Raw genomic sequence first — 19233 nt, 5'->3', positions numbered from 1 at the left:
TAAGTTAGAAGGTCAGAATTGTAGAAAATTGGTAAGGGATGCGATCAAAAATAAATGACCAAACAATGAAAATCAGAAAGTTTTTAAAAGTATATTAAGTAAAAAATTAATCCTAACAATGGTAGTGGTAAATTACTAGACAGAAATGGCAGAATTATCAAAAATAATGCAGAAGAGGTAAAAGTCTTCAATAAATATTTCTCTCCTGGATTTGGAGAAAACCAGATGATGTAGTCATACCATAAGATATTGACGATGACACTCTTTCCATTCCAACAAGAATTCACGAGGACATTAAACAGCAGCTATTAAAGTTAGACATGTTTAAATCAGCGGGTCCAGATAACTTGTATCCAAGAGTTTTAAAAGACCTGGTAGAGGAGTGTGGTAGACTGTTAATGTTGATTTTAATTAGGACTTGGAGCACTAGGGAAATTGCATCAGGCTGGAATAAAGCCAATGCAGTGCCAATATTTAAAAAGTGGAAAAGAGATAATTCAGCTAATTACAGGAGTGTCAGTCTGACACCAATACTCTGCAACATAATGGAGCAGCTCACACTGGAGTTCATTAATAAAGAATTAAAGAGGATAATATAATTAGTACCCATGAACAAAGGTTTAGAGAAAATAGATCCTGTCAAACGAACTGGATATCCTTATTAGATGAGATCAAAAGTTTGGTTGCAGCTAATAGTATTGACGTAATATACCTAGACTTCTGTAAGCCATATGACTTGGTTCAGCACAATATTTTGATGAAAAAACTAGAATGACACTAAATACACACGGCATACATTAAATAGATTAAAAACTGTGATTGTAAATGGTGAACCATGATCGAGTGGATTTATTTCTAGGGGGTTCCTGCAGGGATTGGTTCTTGGCCCTCTAGTATTTAACATTCTTATCAATGACCTGGAAGAGAATATAAAATCATCACTGATAAAGTTTGCAGTTGCCACAAAGATTGGGGGTGGTGGTAACTAATCAAGTGTCAGTAGATTCAGGCTCTAGCACAGGGAGTCTGGGAAGTTTTCCCAGACCTGGCTGGAGGGTTATTTCCTGTTCCACAGAGAGGGGAAGTTCCATTCCCAACTCCTGTGCCTTGAAATTAGGCCCTATCGGACATTACACCCCATATTCAGCATCGTGATATGATTATAATATGATTAGGACATAATTATGATGCATTTTGTGCAAGATGCATCATGTGTGTTGTCATTGGAAAAGTTATGATTTGCTGAATATGATTATCCTATTTGTGTGCATGGATCATGTTTGTATCTGACGTTATGGATATTGAGTATGTATCTATATTTCAAACGTGCTTACTCTGGGTAACATTCACAACTAACCTTTCAGATACAACAATGAAGAAGCCAGACCGTGCTGATGGCTCATTAACAAAGACAATGGACCATGGAAGAGCTTAGCCTTCCTCTGAATGTTTCAGCCGGCCTATAAGTCATGGATATTATGACTCAGCAGGGCATGCTAGGCCATGTGACCAGACCACATGACACTGAACTCCATTTTGGTACCTGTATTTTTCCACAAACTGGTCTGGGAACTGAGTTTGGAACAAAGGAGTCCTGCCATATGGAACAGGTACAAAAGGTGGGGTGACACAATCTCTTGGCCTCATTCCCCGCACAAAAGAATTCCTGGAAACACCTCAGGAACAAAGACTGAACTGAGGGGAAGTTCTGTTCCCAGGGTAAAAGGATTTCTAGCTTGTGTATGGAAACTTGGTGGACTGCTTGTATCATCACTCAGGGTGAGAAATTGCTAATTCAAATTCTATCCATCTAGTATGCTAGGCTTAGTTTGAGTTTTTAGTTATTTTCTGAGTAATCTAAATTAATCTGTTTGCTATCACATATAATCACTTAAAATCTATCTTTCTGTAGTTGTTAAACTTGTTTTATGCTTTATCTTAACCAGTGTATGTTGAGTGAAGTGTCTGGGGAAAGTCCCAGCTTGGTTAACACGAGCTTGTTGTGCAGTTCTTTCCCACATCAAGGCGGAGGAAAACTATATTCATGAGTTTATATTGTATAGATCCCTGTCCAGTGTAAGAAGGTATAATTCTGGGTTTAAACTCCAGCATGGGTGCAAAACTGGGGAGCTGGGAAATCAGCTGTTGTCTTCTATCTGTCCTTGAGTGGCTTAGGTAAACCACTCAGGTAGCTTAGTTGGATGCATGGCACCACCTGCTATCGTGTTGGGTGATAACTGGGCCTCAAGAGGCTGGCTGAACCTTCAGCAAAGCAGTGTAAGAAGGGCCAGCCCAGGTTGAAGGTTAGAGAGCACAGCGGTTCCCAAAAGCCCCTCAAACTGCACCCCAGGTGACAACCGATCACACCCTACATTACACAAGTCTCAGCAGGTTTCTCAAATCCTATCCCCTCCCTTTCTCCACCCTAGATATTTCCTGCCTCCCACCACCTCTACCAGCTCCCACCCTCCTATGCTTTTACTGATCCTCTCCCTCCAAGTAGAACCCACCACCAGCTCCCTCATAGTCCCTTACCTGAGCCAGATCCATTGCAGCCATTTCCTTCCCCCTGGGAGGATGGGATGATCTGGAGTGAAACGTGGACATTATTCTGTAGCCTGCCAGGGCGAGAAGGGAATGTGAGAGAATTCAGACGGGGCTTTTGTCCATTCCACAAGCCAATTCCCCCCAGGATTTTTCCCTGCTAATGGACATTCTAGGTTCTGCCACACTGTGAAGCACAGAGTGACCTTATTCCAGTACAGGTCTAGCCCCCTCCCACCAGGGAGTAACGCTGTGAGACATGGTGAGACCCTCCCCGTAACAGAGGCTCTCAATTACACTTATAAAGTTTGCGGACAATACCAAGCTGGGAGGGGTTGCAAGTGCTCTGGAGGACAGGATTAAATTTCACAATGATCTGGACAAACTAGAGAAATGGTCTGAAGTAAATAGGATGAAATTCAATAAGGACAAATGCAAAGTACTCACTTTAGGAAGGAACAATCAGTTGCATACATATAAAATGGGAAATGACTGCCTAGAAAGGAGTAGAATGGAAAGGGATCTGGGGGGTCACAGTAGATCACAAGCTAAATAAGAGTCAACAGTGTAATGCTGTTGTAAAAAAAAAGCAATCATCATTCTGGGATGTATTAGCAGGAGTACTGTAAGCAAGACATGAGTAGTAATTCTTCCGTTCTACTCCGCGCGGATTAGGCCTCAACTGGAGTACTGTGTCCAGTTCTGGGTGCCACATTTCAGGAAAGATGTGGACAACTTGGAGAAAGTCCAGAGAAGAGCAACAAAAGTGATTAAAGGTCTAGAAAACATGACCTATGAGGAAAGATTGAAAAAACTGGGTTTGTTTAGTCTGGCGAAGAGAAGACTGAGGTGGTACATGATCACAGATTTCAAGTACATAAAAGGTTGTTACAGGAGGAGGGAGAAAATTTGTTGTTCTTAATCTCTGAGGACAGGACAAGAAGCAATGGGCTTAAATTGCAGCAAGGGCAGTTTAGGTTGGACATTAGGGAAAACTTCCTAACTGTCAGAGTGGTTAAGCACTGGAATAAATTGCCTAGGGAGGTTGTGGAATCTCCATCATTGGGATTTTTAAGAGCAGGCTGCACAAACACCTCTCAGGGATGGTCTAAATAATACTTAGTCCTTCCTTGAGTGCAGGGGACTGGACTTGATGACTTCTCAAGGTTCCTTCCAGTTCTGTTATTCTATGAACCAAAGGCCAGAGAAGAGCAGAATCAAAGGAGTCACTTTGGGGGAATTCTCCCTGTCATTGTGCCCAAGGCAGCTGTCTCAGGTTTATAAAGTTGTTTGATGCTCCAGCCTTTATACAGTCTCTCCTGGGAGTGCCCCCTTTTTAGCTTTTGGAAAGCATGACTCTGGGGGCTCTCAGACTGGGCCTTCTTGACTCACCACATCTTGTTTCTTTCTGTGGCTCCCCAGTGAGTCCAAATGAGTAGATACACCTGATAGAGACTGTGAACAGAAGAACGGCCCACTGCATCAGCCCAATGGTCCGTCTAGCTCAGTGGCCAATGCCAGGTGCTTCCGATGGAATGAACAGAACAGGTCATCATCAAGTGATCCATCCCCTGTCACCCATTCCCAGCTTCTGGCAAACAGAGGCTAGAAACACCATCGCTGCCCATCCTGCCTGTGACACTGGCAGATGAGATGTTAGCTCTTGCAAAAAACCCCATGTCTTAATTTAACATGGACAAACGCAGAGCTGGAATCAGTCTGGCTCACCTGTGTTAGTATTGTTAGAACAGGTATGAGAATTATAAGAATGTGTTTAATGTTTAGACTTTATTGAATGCTTGTGAGTTGCTGCCTGGGTTAATATCTGACTAGCTGCACTGTGAGCCTCTGTAAATCACCGGACAGGAGAGAGACTTTACCTATGTGAAGTGCTGATTGGCAACAGAATGCATTACACCCTGCCTGGCAGGAGAGGTCCATCAACACCAGATACACTATTATGGGATGTTAAAGGTGGCAAAAGATGGCTGTTGTGCTCTTGACTTCCTATTAGCTGAGTTTGGAGCCCAGAGCACGTGGCTGGGCAACCTTACCTCTGCATGAATGAAGGAGACAGTGACTAGATGAATGTCCAGTAAATACCCAGAAGGTGATGGCTCCCCATCCCTACCTGCCATTCACACAGGCAGCAAAGTCCTGGGCAAGGCAACTTTCACAGTTAAAGAGAAGGGGCCAGGGCTTAGAGGTTCTCTGCCAGTCAGGAAGGGGTAGCAGCGAGGGAAGACTGGCAGCTGATCGTTGGGGAGGTGAAGAGGTTTGGGGTTAGGTGTAGGGCAGAAGCAGCTGGAGTGGGCAGTCTCCACGAGGGACACTTACTCCTCCCGTTCCCCTTCCACACCCCCTTGTGAGTAGAGAATAACCACCCTGTCCCCACCCCCAGGGGCAGCCGTGTCTCAGTGTAGGCATATTTTATGTAGGCATATTTTTAATATTTGTAATTCTGTTTATAATATTTGTATTTCCCCTACTTGGAATAATTGTCATAATATTTGTAATTCTTGTAATAATTGTAATTCCCCTATTTGAAATAATTCTGCAATATTGATTTGCAGTTCTCCATAGCTGCTGACTGTGTTTGTGTGTTGTCTGTGTTAAAGCTTGCAAACCGTCAATTGACTCTAAGTACCTTGTAAGCCATTAATTAACTTTAAGTGATGCTCCCTTCCCTAAACTGATACCTTGTGATTGAGATTGACGCTTGTAAACCTAAACCACCCAATTTACTCTACTCTCTAAATTGATACTTTCCCTTGCTTAAAGAAAAGGAGAACTTGTGGCACCTTAGAGACTAGCAAATTTATTTGAGCTGCATCTGATGAAGTGAGCTGTAGCTCACGAAAGCTTATGCTCAAATAAATTTGTTAGTCTCTAAGGTGCCACAAGTACTCCTTTTCTTTTTGCGAATACAGACTAACACGGCTGCTACTCTGAAAACTTTCCCTTGCTTGTAATTGATATTGACGCTTATGAACACAAACCGCTCAACTGACTTTACTTTCCAATTGGTTCTGCTCAATTGACTCTGTAAACTGACACTTTGTAATGGAGATGGACACTTTTTTGTAACAACAACCACGGAAAGCTATTAATTGGCATGGCACTCATAGAAATATCACATAGAGACTCCCACCCTCTATAGTTTGTATCAGGAATGTTAAAAGAATGTTAAAAGACAAGGAGTCTCAAATAGATAACACCTCTGTATTAGGAATATTAAAGGAATGTCTCAAATAAACAACACCTTTGTATCAATAACGTTAAAGGAATGTTAAAAGAGTCAGAAATATTGAAGGAATGTTAAGAGTCAGGGAGTCTCAAATAAATAACAATACTCAGTGAAATGATAAATGTGCTCTTATTAAAGAATGTATATGAATGAATGATTGGTTTTGAATAATCAGGGAAGTGGCAGCCTAGGAATTCAGTGTCAATCAGCTGAAGAAGGCGCCAGGTGGAAAAAACCAGAAAACCCCCGGAGAGCAAACTGGAATCCACCCGAATGATTCAAAGGATGAAGAAAGCTGATGAGCTCCTGACAGCTGTCCTGGAGCCGTCATGACGAACAATATGATGAAGCAATTTCCATGGACTGGAATAGGAATAAATTCCTATAAAAATGGACTGAGAACTGAGAGTCTCCAGTTCTGCCACCACCCTCCAAGAGCATCGGATGCGCATCTGACGGACTCGGCTCCACTCTCGTGTACAGGCCAGTACTCTGTCACAAGCAACTTCTAGGCTGGTAACTATAACAACTATGCAGAACTTGTATGAATGTATCTACGGATAAGTAAGGAATAAGTAGTAATATAATAGTGTGTGTTTTCTATATTTTTATTTACAATAAACGTGGCATTTTGCTTTGTCCCTTTTACAAGATCCTGTTCGTCTTGTTTTATTAGTGTAACATCAGGACTCTCCCAAGTTGCACCCACTAATTCTCTTCCCATTTCGAGTGTAGCTCAGGGCAACAGTTTCCCACCAACATGAACCCAGCTGGCTGCTGAGCTGTTCTGGTGCACAGGGGCCTCTGGTAGGTGAAAGGCAGAACTGCAGCACTTCTCGGGCAGAAAACATTTTTTTCATGCAAAAAAAAAAAAAAAAAAAGATGTCTGCACTGGACGTAAATTCTGCACGTATACAGTGGCACAGAATTCCCTCATGAGTAACTCGCACCCTGCACAAATATCACCTGCAAACTCCAATCTCTTCTCCCTATGTCTCCAAGTCCCAGAGCTGCTTCTGTCATTAATGCACACAGACTTTCACCCCTGTTAGTGCTGGCAAGACCCAATTCAGTGACAGGACTGAACCCTTATTTTCCCATTACATGGGACAGTCTCAGCTGACGGGGAGGTGAGAGAGGGTAAAAAGAGAAAAGAGTTATTGTAGCCATGTAGGTCCCAGGATATCAAAGAGAGGGATTTTTAATTGGTTCTAAAAGAAGTTACCTCACCCACCTTGTCTCTCTAAGAGATCTGAAAGTGGCAGAAGGAGACAAACAGGAAGACAGAGCCCCAGACTCTAAACCAAACATTTCAAGCCCCTGGAAGAAACTACATTTCACATCTGCCCATGGGTGTGTTTGTGTCCTATATAAGGGACTACCCCATTCCTCTCACAGCAGCAAGGGGAGACTGCAGCCAGCCCCAGAGGGTCCTTCCCCATCCTGGGATGTGTGTTGTGAGAAAGTTTGTGTGTGGTGTGTGCACAGGTTGGGTCCCCAGACAGCTAGACACATCTACACACAGGAAAGCCAGGGCAACTCCAGCATAGCATGGGGGCTGTGGGCAAGGGTAGCAGTTCTGGAGCTGGGCCTCTGCCCCCTCTAGGTCCCATGGTAGATGGCTCTGGCAGCATCAAGTGGGTCCATCACCACAGGGAAGGTTGGGGTAGTGTCTGACATTGGGGTGAAGATGGGGGGGGAGGTCCATTCCCAGGAATGGGGGATGGAATCCAGCTCCCCATCCCTCTGCAGAGCACAGCAACTAGGGATTTATCCAGTGAAGTGAATTTCACTCCGGGGGACATTGAGCCAGCCACTGAAAGATCCTTGTGCCTTAGGTCCACACTGGCCAAAGGAGTTTTCTCGTACTCCCTCCCCAGACTGTCAGGGGCAGCCAGAGATAATTAGTGGGTTATGGGAATTAGAAGATGAAAATTCACTAAGAATGATGATATTAGATTGTTTATTATTAAATCCCCAGACACCCACCAATCCCCATCCTTCTTCCGATGAGCTATAAATATCTAAGGGACTCAGCTCCTAATCCTGCGGTGAGTTTCTGCCCTTTCCCACTTTCTATAGCAGTACTTTTAAGAACAGGCCAGGGAAACACGTAAATACTTTGAACCAAATTCCAGAAAATGCTGAGTATGCACAAGTTAAAATGAAACCAAAGCTCTGCCTCTCCAGGGACCTGGCCCCTAGTGCAAAATAAGACACACTCCCCAGAAATCTGAAACGGCCACTTCATAACTGATAGAACGTTATTTATCTATTGACTTCTGGGAATTACCAATAAAAGAAACTACCCAGTGAAGTTGATGCCCTGAGAGAAAGATCTCATGTGTCTTTACAAATCAGTATAATCTAATCTGGAACTTTATACAGTAAAATGCCTTATTTGTAGCCCTATATTGATTGCCTGGTGCCACTACAGGGCAGAATTAAGGTTGGGTGCCTTAGCTGTGAATTTCCATTCTCTAGCGTATTGTGATTGCTGTTTAGTGGGTTTGGCAAAATTCATCTTGTCGATTTTTTTTTTTTAATTTCAGTTGATGATATTGATATTTATTTTTAAGTCTTTTTTCAGTGTTTACAATTTCAATGTTCAGAGCTGTGGGAAGTTATGGGGGTGGTCAGACAAAAATTATTTAATTTCAGTAAATGTTGAGATTCAAAGAGCCAAATCTTTATCATGGTTCAAACACAAATTGTCAATGTCACACGCAAAATATACAGTGTAAATATCCTTCAATCAAACTCGACTTTCTCCAGAAGCATTTCTGTATTTTACCTATATAAATATTTTTTCATCTGTGTGTGTAGAGTGAAGTCAACATTACTGCAATTTATTAATAAAAATCCAGTCCTTTCAAACGTACCTTTAAGTAATGAAGCACTTTAATTCTTTCACTTCCTAGACTGTAACGCCTGCTTTGAGGATAATTACACCCTCCCTGTGAAGTATTTTACTCTCAGTACTGCAACCCCACTGTGATGTAGCTCCTGTCTGGGAGCTCTGCTGAGGCCAGTGGCATTATGATCAGAAGGTGACACTCTGACACACGAGCATAGACACATGGGGGAGGGTGGAGGATGAGGTAACATGGAGACTACCAGGGTTGAACATGGCCCTACAGAGCATGGGGAGCAAACTCCCTCTCAGCCTCTCCTCTCTCCCACTTCCCAGAGTCAGTAACTCTGACAAATTGTTCCCTGAAATCTAAAGAGCCCCAGTATGTGAGACAGTGACTGATGCAGGTGCCTTAGGGGCAGCAGCACCAACCCCCTGCCTGGACGAGGGGGATGAAAAACTGCAGTAGAAGGGTTTTAGGCTGGGAGAGGGCACAGCTGATGTGGGACTGGGAGCCGAGTTGACCAAGAGGCCAGAACTCATGGGGGGTTGGGACAAGAAATCAACAGGCCTGGGTAGAGGCACTTCTGTGTATTTTCCCCCGTTTACCATCCTGCCATGTATTTAGCTTAGAAACTTTTCATTCACATTTAAACACACTGGAGCTAAGCTGTGTTGATGCATTTCCACTTACAGTGGTACAGTTTTAACTAGGTTTCCTAATCAGATGCTAATACAACATAAAGCAGTCAATAATTGGTGTGCTTTCATTCATTAACTTGACTGTGCTTTAAAAAAAATGATGGTGTGAGCGAGTATCAAAATTTCAGTCATTAAGAAATAGAAATTAGGTGTCAGATCATCTCTAATGCATTTATCTCAATTTTAATTTCAGTTTAGAATCAGGTTTCAGAGTAGCAGCCATGTTAGTCTGTATCAGCAAAAAGAAAAGGAGGACTTGTGGTACCTTAGAGACTAACAAATTTATTTGAACATAAGCTTTCGTGACCTACAGCTAACTTCATCGGATGCATCAAATAAATTGGTTAGTCTCTAAGGTGCCACTCGTACTCCTTTTCTTTTTAGTAAGGCATTTGATACAGTTCCACATGGGAAACTATTTGTTACATTGGAGAAGATGGGGATTAATATGAGAACTGAAAAGTCGACAAGGAATTGGTTACAGGGGAGACTACAAGGGGTCATACTGAACAGTGAGTTGTCAGGCTGGAGGAAGGCTATTAGTGGAGTTCCTCAGAGATCAGTCTTGGGACCGATCTTATTCAATATTTTTATTCGTGACCCTGGCACAAAAAGTAGGAGTGTGACACAAAGCTGGGAAGGATTGCCAACAAGGAGGAGGACAGGAATATCATCCTAGAAGATCTGCATAACCTTGAAAGTTGGAGTAATAGAAATGGGATGAAAATTAATTGTGCAAAGTTATGCACTTAGGGATGAACAACAAGAATTTTTTCAATAAGCTGGGGAATTATCAGTTGGAAGTCACAGAGGAGGAGAAAGACCTAGGTGTATTGGTTGATCACAGAATAATTATGAGCTGCCAAAGTGCTGCAGCTGTGAAATAGGTTAATGCAGTCCTAGGATGCATCAGGCAAGGTATTTCCAGTAGACACAGGGAAGGGTTAGTACTGTTATACAAGGTACCAATGAGACCTCATCTGAAATACTGTGGGCAATTCTGGTCTCCCATGATTAAGAAGGATGAATTCAAAGTGGACCAGGTGCAGAGAAGGGCTACTAGGATGATCCAAGGAATGGAAAATCTGCCTTATGAGGAGACTCAAAGAGCTTGGCTTGTTTAGCCTAACCAAAAGAAGGCTGAGGGGAAATATGATTGCTCTCTATACATACATCAGAAGGGAAAATACCAGGGAAGGAGAAGAGTTATTTAGTTATTTAGCACCAATGTTGGCACTAGGACCAATTGATATTGGCCATCAATAAGTTTTGGCTTGAAATTAGGCAAAGGTTTCTAATCATCAGAGTGAAGTTTTGGAACAGCCTCCAAGGGAAGCAGTGGGGGAAAAAAACCAAACTGGCTTCAAGACTGAGCTCGATACCTTTCTGGAGGGATTGGTAGGATGGGACTGCCTACAATGGCGTGTAGTCAATCTGCAACTGCTAGCAGCAAATATCTCCAAAGGCTGGTGATGGGACACTAGATGGGCAGGGCTCTGAGTTACTACAGAGAATTCTTTCCCAGGTGTCTGGGTCTAATTGATCGCCATATTTGGGGATGGGAAGGAATTTGCCCAGACTCAGATTGGCAGAGACCCTGGGGTTTTTTGTTTTGCATTCCTCTGCAGCATGGGGTATAGCATGGGTCATTTGCAGGTTTAAACTCATGTAAATGGTGGATTTTTTTGTAACTTGAAGTCTTTAAATAATGATTTGAGGACTTCATTAACTGAGCCCAAGGTTCAGGGTCTATTACAGAAGTGGGTGAGTGAGGTTCTCTGGCCTGCGATGTGCAGGAGGTCAGACTAGATGACCATGATGGTCCCTTCTGGCCTTAAAGCCTGTGAGTCCATAAACCGTGCCTTGTGTTGCACAGACACTGATGGAGATCAGGGCCCCATTGTGCTGTGCATGGCAGAGAACCTGACTGAGATCAGCACCCCCATTGTGCTGGGCATTGCACAGACAGAGAGGGACAGTCCTTGCCCCAAAGAAATCACAATCCAAGTAGACAATGGGTAGGAGTAAAAGAGAGAGGGGTTGTGAGTTCCCCAAGGTCACCAAGCAGGTCAGTGACCGAGCCAGGAACAGACCCCGGTAACTCCAGAGCCCTGTCACCCGCAGTTTGGAAAGGTCCCCAGACCCTATTGTATTAGGCTACAGAAAGAGTTGGTTTGTCCAGGGATGCATAGGCTGTCTTGGCTGGGAAGATCAGCTGCAGTCCCTGCACACAGCTGGGGGTGGGTGTCCTGGATCAGGAGAAGTCAGTGCGCACTCCTGTGGGGCCGTGCTCCTGTCTCATACCTCCAGCACTCACTGCTGCCCCTCCATTACCAGCTCCACTGTTCAGCCAGCCCCAGGTCTCAGTGAGGGTCACTGCCCCCAGAAGCCTTCAAACAGGGACAGGGTGCATCAGTGCCAATCAGAGAGCACTAGTGTAAATTCTGTCTATACTAAAGTTTTGCACCAGTGCCTAAAACAAATGCGATATATGCCATCATGTGCCAGCAATGTCCCTCTGCCATGTATATTGGCCAAACCGGACAGTCTCTCTGCAAAAGAATAAATGGACGAAAATCAGATGTCAAGAATTATAACATTCAAAAACCAGTCGGCAAACACTTCAGTCTCCCTGGACACTCAATAACAGACTTAAAACTCGCAATTCTTCAACAAAAAAACTTCAAAACCGACTCCAACGAGAAACTGCAGAACTGGAATTAATTTGCAAACTGGACACCATCAAATTAGGCCTGAATAAAGTCTGGGAGTGGATGGGTCACTACAAAAACTAAAAACTAATTTCCCCTACTGTTACTCACACCTTCTTGTCAACTGTTTGAAATTGGCTACCCTGATTACCAATACAAAAGTGATTTTTCCTCCTGCTGATAATAATCCACTTCCACTTTAATTGAATGGCCTCGTTAGAACTGACCCACCACTTGGTAAGGCAACTCCCAGGTTTTCATGTACTGTGTAAATATATTCGGCCTACTGTATTTTCCACTCCATGCATCTGATGAAGTGGGTTTTAACCCATGAAAGCTTATGCCCAAATAAATGTATTAGTCTCTAAGGTGCCACAAGGACTCCTCATTGTTTTTGCTGATACAGATTAACACGGCTACCCCTCTAAAACACTAGTGTGACAGAGACCTTCGGTACCCAAAACAGCAGTACAGTGGCCCTAGAACTGGGATCTATTTCTAGCTCTGTCACAGACAGACTGGGTGACCTTGGGCACATCAAAGTTTCTCCTCCCAACTTTAGTCTCTTTACCCAGCTGCCCACTCACTGGGGACTCCTGCTCTCCAGAGCCGCTCACCACTAAAATCTGTGTGGGTAAGCTAAGGTAGGTGAGCTCTGGAATAGTCTTAAAAGGGTGGTTGTGGAGACTCTTTCCCTGGAAGTTTTTAAGAACATGCAAGACAAAACTCTACTACAGATAATCTACATATACTTGGTCCTGCCTCAGCAGAGAGAGCTGGACTTGATGACATCTTGAGGTCTTTTTCAGTCCTACATTTCTATGATGTGATGCAATATATACGTGTCATAAATATAAAGGAAAGGGTAAACCCCTTTAAAATCCCTCCTGGCCAGAGGAAATCTCCTCTCACCTGTAAAGGGTTAAGAAGCTAAAGGTAACCTCGCTGGCACCTGACCAAAATGACCAATGAGGAGACAAGATACTTTAAAAAGCTGGGAGGAGGGGGAGAAACAAAGGGTATGTGTGTCTGTCTATATTCTGTCTTTGCCGGGGATAGACCAGGAATGAAGCCTTAGAACTTTTAGTGAGTAATCTAGCTAGGTACGTGTTAGATTATGATTTCTTTAAATGGCTGAGAAAAGAATTGTGCTGAATAGAATAACTATTTCTGTCTGTGTATCTTTTTTGTAACTTACGGTTTTTGCCTAGAGGGGTTCTCTATGTTTTGAATCTAATTACCCTGTAAGGTATCTACCATCCTGATTTTACAGGGGGGATTTTTGTTTATTTCTATTTACTTCTATTTCTATTAAAAGTCTTTTTGTAAGAAAACTGAATGCTTTTTCATTGTTCTCAGATCCAAGGGTTTGGGTCTGTGGTCACCTATGCAAATTGGTGAGGCTTTTTATCCAACATTTCCCTGGAAAGGGGGGGTGCAAGTGTTGGGAGGATTGTTCATTGTTCTTAAGATCCAAGGGTCTGGGTCTGTAGTCACCTAGGCAAATTGGTGAGGCTTTTTACCAAACCTTGTCCAGGAAGTGGGGTGCAAGGTTTTGGGAAGTATTTTGGGGGGAAAGACGTGTCCAGACAGCTCTTCCCCAGTAACCAGTATTTGTTTGGTGGTGGTAGCGGCCAATCCAAGGACAAAAGGGTGGAATATTTTGTACCTTGGGGAAGTTTTGACCTAAGCTGGTAAAGATAAGCTTAGGAGGTTTTTCATGCAGGTCCCCACATCTGTACCCTAGAGTTCAGAGTGGGGGAGGAACCTTGACAATACGTAAAAAACACAACCTACAGAGTCACGAAAGTTCATGCTCAAATAAATTGGTTAGTCTTTAAGGTGCCACAAGTACTCCTTTTCTTTTTGCGAATACAAACTAACACGGCTGTTACTCTGAAACCTACAGAGTAAAACCCACCACCACATAATATCAGGCAATTCAAAAAAAAAAAAAAAAAACCATAAAACAAAAACACACAACCTACACTCCACAGCAGAAAATGACAATACAAAGGAAAAGAAAGCAACACAGTGCAAAGTAACACACCCTAAAGTACACAATGGAAAAGAGCTCAGCTCAAACCAACACAACACAGGTACCAAACAAGCTGAGGGAAAGCAATGCTCCATAAAACTCTTCAACACAACATGCTGCGATCCCCGTTCCAAATGGCACCATGCAAAACAGCTCAGCGGAGAACACAACACAGCACAAGAGGGAATTATTTCAGTGTAGGCCTGGAAGGGATCTTGAGAGTCGTCCACTCAGGCCTCCCGTGCTGAGGCAGGACCAAGTATCCCTAGACATTCCCAGACAGGTGTACCTCCAATCTCAGGAGGTCTCAGGGAGGTGGGGGAAGGGCGGGGGGGGGGGGGAAGGGCCCGTCTCAGGGAGGTGGGGGAAGGGCGGGGGGGGGAGGAAGAGCCCGTCTCAGGGCGGGGGGGAGGGGGAGGAAGAGCCCGTCTCAGGGAGGTGGGGGAAGGGCGGGGGGAGGGGGAAGAAGAGCCCGTCTCAGGGAGGTGGGGAAAGGGCGGGGGGGAGGGGGAGGAAGAGCCCGTCTCAGGGAGGTGGGGGAAGGGCGGGGGGGAGGGGGAGGAAGAGCCCGTCTCAGGGAGGTGGGGGAAGGGCGGGGGGGAGGGGGAGGAAGAGCCCGTCTCAGGGAGGTGGGGGAAGGGCGGGGGGGAGGGGGAGGAAGAGCCCGTCTCAGGGAGGTGGGGGAAGGGCGGGGGGGAGGGGGAGGAAGAGCCCGTCTCAGGGAGGTGGGGGAAGGGCGGGGGGGAGGGGGAGGAAGAGCCCGTCTCAGGGAGGTGGGGGAAGGGCGGGGGGGAGGGGGAGGAAGAGCCCGTCTCAGGGAGGTGGGGGAAGGGCGGGGGGGAGGGGGAAGAAGAGCCCGTCTCAGGGAGGTGGGGGAAGGGCGGGGGGGAGGGGGAGGAAGAGCCCGTCTCAGGGAGGTGGGGGAAGGGCGGGGGGGAGGGGGAGGAAGAGCCCGTCTCAGGGAGGTGGGGGAAGGGCGGGGGGGAGGGGGAGGAAGAGCCCGTCTCAGGGAGGTGGGGGAAGGGCGGGGGGGAGGGGGAGGAAGAGCCCGTCTCAGGGAGGTGGGGGAAGGGCGGGGGGGAGGGGGAGGAAGAGCCCGTCTCAGGGAGGTGGGGGAAGGGCGGGGGGGAGGGGGAAGAAGAGCCCGTCTCAGGGAGGTGGGGGAAGGGCGGCGGGGAGGGGGAAGAAGAGCCCGTCTCAGGGAGGTGGGGGAAGGGCGGGGGGGAGGGGGAGGAAGAGCCCGTCTCAGGGAGGTGGGGGAAGGGCGGGGGGGAGGGGGAGGAAGAGCCCGTCTCAGGGAGGTGGGGGAAGGGGGGGGGTCACCCGGGCTGCTGCTCGCTGCTGTGGGGAGAGAAAGGGGGCAGGGCGGGAGCGGGGGGGGCAGTGGTAAATCCGAGGGGATCTCAGCCCCCCCCGCCTCTCCCCGCTCCCCGGGGGGGCCCCGGCTCCTCCCCCCCCACCACGTCCGGGCTGCGCCGACATTTTCCCTGCCCCCTTTCCTCAGGTCTCCCCCCGCCCCCCCCCGGGGGGCAGATCCCGGCGCTGCGGGAGGCCGGGTCCCCCCCCGGACACGGGGCTCGCTCCGCTACCTGGAGGCTGCAGCGCCGCCGCCGCGATCTGCGCATGCCCAGAGCCGGGAGCCACAAAACCCTCCAACGGCCCCGCACGAGCCCAGCAGAGCCGCTGCGCCCCGCGCGCCTTCGCAGCCGGGCTCCCCCGCCCCGCACGTCACTTCCGCTGCCGGGAGAGTCAGGAACTCCCTCTCCCCCGGGGGGCGCTCCTGCGCTGTCCGGCCCATCCGCCGATCTGCGCATGCCCAGAGCCAGAGAACCCAACGTCACTTCCGTTGTTGCCCGCGCGTGAGGCGGGAGCCCGGGCTGAGCAGCCGCGGCTCCCCCCCGGGGTCTGTGCTGGGGGGGGCGTCATTGACCCCCCCGTGCCCGGCCGGGGGGGGCTTTCTCCGGCCGGGACCCGCCCCCCGGGCTCTGCCCGCCCCCGCCCCGGTGAGTGGGAGACCCCGCCGGGGGGGGGCAGGAAAGTGACTCTGGCCCCGGCACGGCTGGGATTGGGGGGGCAGAGACTGGGGCCCGGCGGGGGGGTCCCCTGGGGGGTGAGGGGGCTGTCGGGCGGGGGGGGTTGAACTGTCTCTGTGCAGCCAGGAAATTGGCGGGGGGGAAGTGGGGGGCGGGGGGGAGTTATTTGGATCCTATCCCTGTTTGTGCCCCTTCCCCCCCCGGCACAAATGCCCCCCAGTTCTCCCCTTTTCTCTCTCGGTAGCTCCCACGTGGCTGTAAACTCCCCCCTCCCCCCCCCGATCCGCTCTCTCGTCTCCCCTCATCCCCCCCCGTCTCTCCCTCCTCCTCACGTGTCCATTGAAACTCTCCTCCCGTGGGGGGGGGCGGGATTTCCCCCCCCCCCGTTTGATCCGCAGCGATTTGTCCCGGTGTCGGGGGAAGTTGTAGCCCGGAGCCATCCCCCAACCTGGCTGCCCCCGGCGTGGGGGTGGGAGGAGACGCCGGGTCTCTGCCGGGGCGGGGAAGGGAGGGGCCCGTGTCCCCCCGGGGGCTGCCCCCGATCCCGGCTTCCCAGTCCCACTTGCTACCCCCCAACCGCAGCACCGCTGCCCCCAGCCCCCACCTCCCCCTACCTGCCCATCCCCCACTGCCGCCCCCTCCCCTCCCCCAGGGAGCCCTACACCCCCCGCCCTTCAATCAGCCCCTCAGAGGGCTCCCTGCTGCCCAGGGGAATGGGGGCAGTGGGGGGGACCATCACTTTCTCTTTATGTATTGGACAGTCACTTAAAATCCAGCTAACCAGTCCCCCTTTCCCACTCCTCCTATAATATATAAAAATCCCCTCCGATCTTGGTGGTTTTCTCTCATGTTGTCCATTGCAAAGTTTGTGACACACATTCTCTGCAACCCTCAAAGATTGATATAAAATAACCTAAACATTTGCCTCACTTTCTCTCTGCTTGTCTATTTCTAAGTCAATATGCCCTGAGATTTTTTCCTCTCTCTCTAATTATAAGATACTAAAAAAAAAAAAAATCCGATTTACACCTTTTTTCAGATTCTTGAATATGGATATAAAATGTTTCCCAATGTTGCCCATTTCCGCTCCATTCATTTATCAAATAGTGATGTGAAATACACTCAGCTTTTACCTCCTATCAACGACTGCTATAAAATCCCTCTCGTTTTCCACTTTCCTCTCTATAATTTGCATAAATGGATCCAAAATCCCTCAGATTTCCACCCTTTCTCTTTCATTTCTGAACACTGATCTCAATTCTCAGGATTTCCCTCTTTCTACATCATCAAGTGTCAATTAAAAATCCTTTTGTGTCTGGGGCTGTTCCCCATATCTCTAAATCCCAGCAACTTCTCCTTCCTTGGAGGGAACCTGTTGCCCTGAGTCCTTCTCCATCCTGGAGGTTGCAGGGGGTTAAATTTCCCAGTGATCATCTTTCCCCTCTCCTTTGAGAATCATTTCTTTCCCCCTTTATCTCTCTTCAAATGTTTGCCGATGAAAGAGACCAGCCACATACTTAATACACATCAAAGCCAGAGGCCTCCCCCTGACTGGGGATCAGTGGCCCCCACCTAGTAACAGGAGACTTGGCTGGACCCTTTTCTTTTCTCCAGCCGGCACGGGATGGGGAGGTCCCTCTGAGTGCAGCGTGGGTCCAGAAGTATCCCAAACCCCATGACAAAGGGTCTCCTTGAGGGGTTGATTCCCGCAATGCAAAGATGTAGCCACCTCTGGGGTGGATCCATGGTGGCCATTATTTGCTAGTGAAATTTCTTACCTATTTTGCATGAAAATTTCTTACCTATTTTGGTCCTCCAGGCCTTCCATTCTCCTGTTCAAGAGGCATTCCCCAGGCTCCCCCTGCCTGTGTGACTGGCCAGCAGGGGCAGTGATAACTTTCTATCCACTTACCAGACACTTTGAGGGAACACTGTTGCTGGGGGGGTGCATGTCTGTGTGGGGAGATTGCAGCGGGAGCTGAAGGGTCATTGTGGTAGGGGGAGGCCTCTGGGTGGCTCGGCAGGGAGGACCCTAGTCAGGTTGGTGGGTTCTGGAGGTTTGGGGTTTCAGGGGATGGTTCTGATGTGCCCAGCCCTGAGGCTATGAGTCCTGGAGGTGGGTATCGCCGGGGACCTGGTGGCTGCAGAACAGTGGGGGTGGGCGTCTCTTGGGGAGGCGGGGCAGGGAGTTAGAGGGTGCCTGGTGCTGCGCCAGAGGCGCTGTCTGGGCCTCCCCTGCTGGCTCCTGGGATCGTTGCCATGCCCAGTGCAGGGGGGGGGAATCCCCGGAACTACGTCAGGGGATGCCAGGCAAGCAGAGTGAGGGGTTCCACTGTAAAGCATCAGGGGGTCCCACTGGGGGAAGGAGGGGGCCCCAGGCAAATGGCATGGCAGATCCTACTGGAGGGCAGGTGGCGGTCCTAGGCAGGTAGTGGGAGAATCCCAGGAAGGCAGTGAGGGACTGAGTTCCCAGTGAGGAGTCCCCTTTGGGGGGCGTCCCTGGCTGCTGGGGGATCTTGGTGGGGGGAACCCTTTGGGATTCCCAACCTGGCAGTCATGGTCTGGTGGGGATTCCCTGGCCGGTGGGGCTCTGAGGGGTATCTGGGGTCCCTGGCTGGGGTATCTGGGGGCTGCGCCCCAGGGAATATCTGGTGGGACCCTGGCTGGAGGGTGTCTGGGGCCTCTGGCTGTGGGCTCTGGGGACTGCTACTAACCATGCTCCTTCTCTCTGATCAACTTGTGCCAGAATCCTGGCTCCAAGCACTGCCAGGCATTCCTCGGCCACGCCCAGTCACCGTGATAACTTTCTATCCACTTATCAAACAGTGTGTGTGAAATAACAGATTTTGCTTTTCTCCTCTTTTGAAAACTGCAGGAACTTTTGGTTCTGTTGGGAAAATTCATCTCCCCCCTTCCCCCGACCTAGTCCAAGATTTTTGGGGGGGAGGGAGGTGAGAAGAGGGTTAGCACTGCCACACAATGATCTCTTCCACAGCATTCTGGACTCATTCTTTATGAAATCTGGTTTCATTGAGACCGTTGTTACTCCAGAGTCACTGCATGGAAAGACAAGGAGGGACTCCAGAAGAACAGTGGGGCAAATG

At 48.2% G+C, this 19233-nt stretch overlaps 1 protein-coding gene across 1 annotated transcript in view; it reads right to left on the bottom strand.

Moving 5' to 3' along the window:
- Positions 1-15813, bottom strand: part of LOC141978955 (uncharacterized) — a 36234-nt gene extending 20421 nt beyond the window's left edge. Inside the window, exons 1-2 of the mRNA XM_074941364.1 lie at positions 15686-15813; positions 2536-2618 (exon numbers count right to left, since the gene is read on the bottom strand). Of these exons, the coding sequence (XP_074797465.1) occupies positions 2536-2607 (72 nt within the window). The 5' untranslated portion in view covers positions 2608-2618; positions 15686-15813. The remainder of the gene's footprint in view (positions 1-2535; positions 2619-15685) is intronic.
- Positions 15814-19233: the final 3420 nt, after the last annotated feature.

Source organism: Natator depressus, chromosome 28, assembly GCF_965152275.1.
Source record: "Natator depressus isolate rNatDep1 chromosome 28, rNatDep2.hap1, whole genome shotgun sequence".
Taxonomy (NCBI): domain Eukaryota; kingdom Metazoa; phylum Chordata; order Testudines; family Cheloniidae; genus Natator; species Natator depressus.
This window is presented reverse-complemented; position numbering and strand designations above follow the sequence as displayed.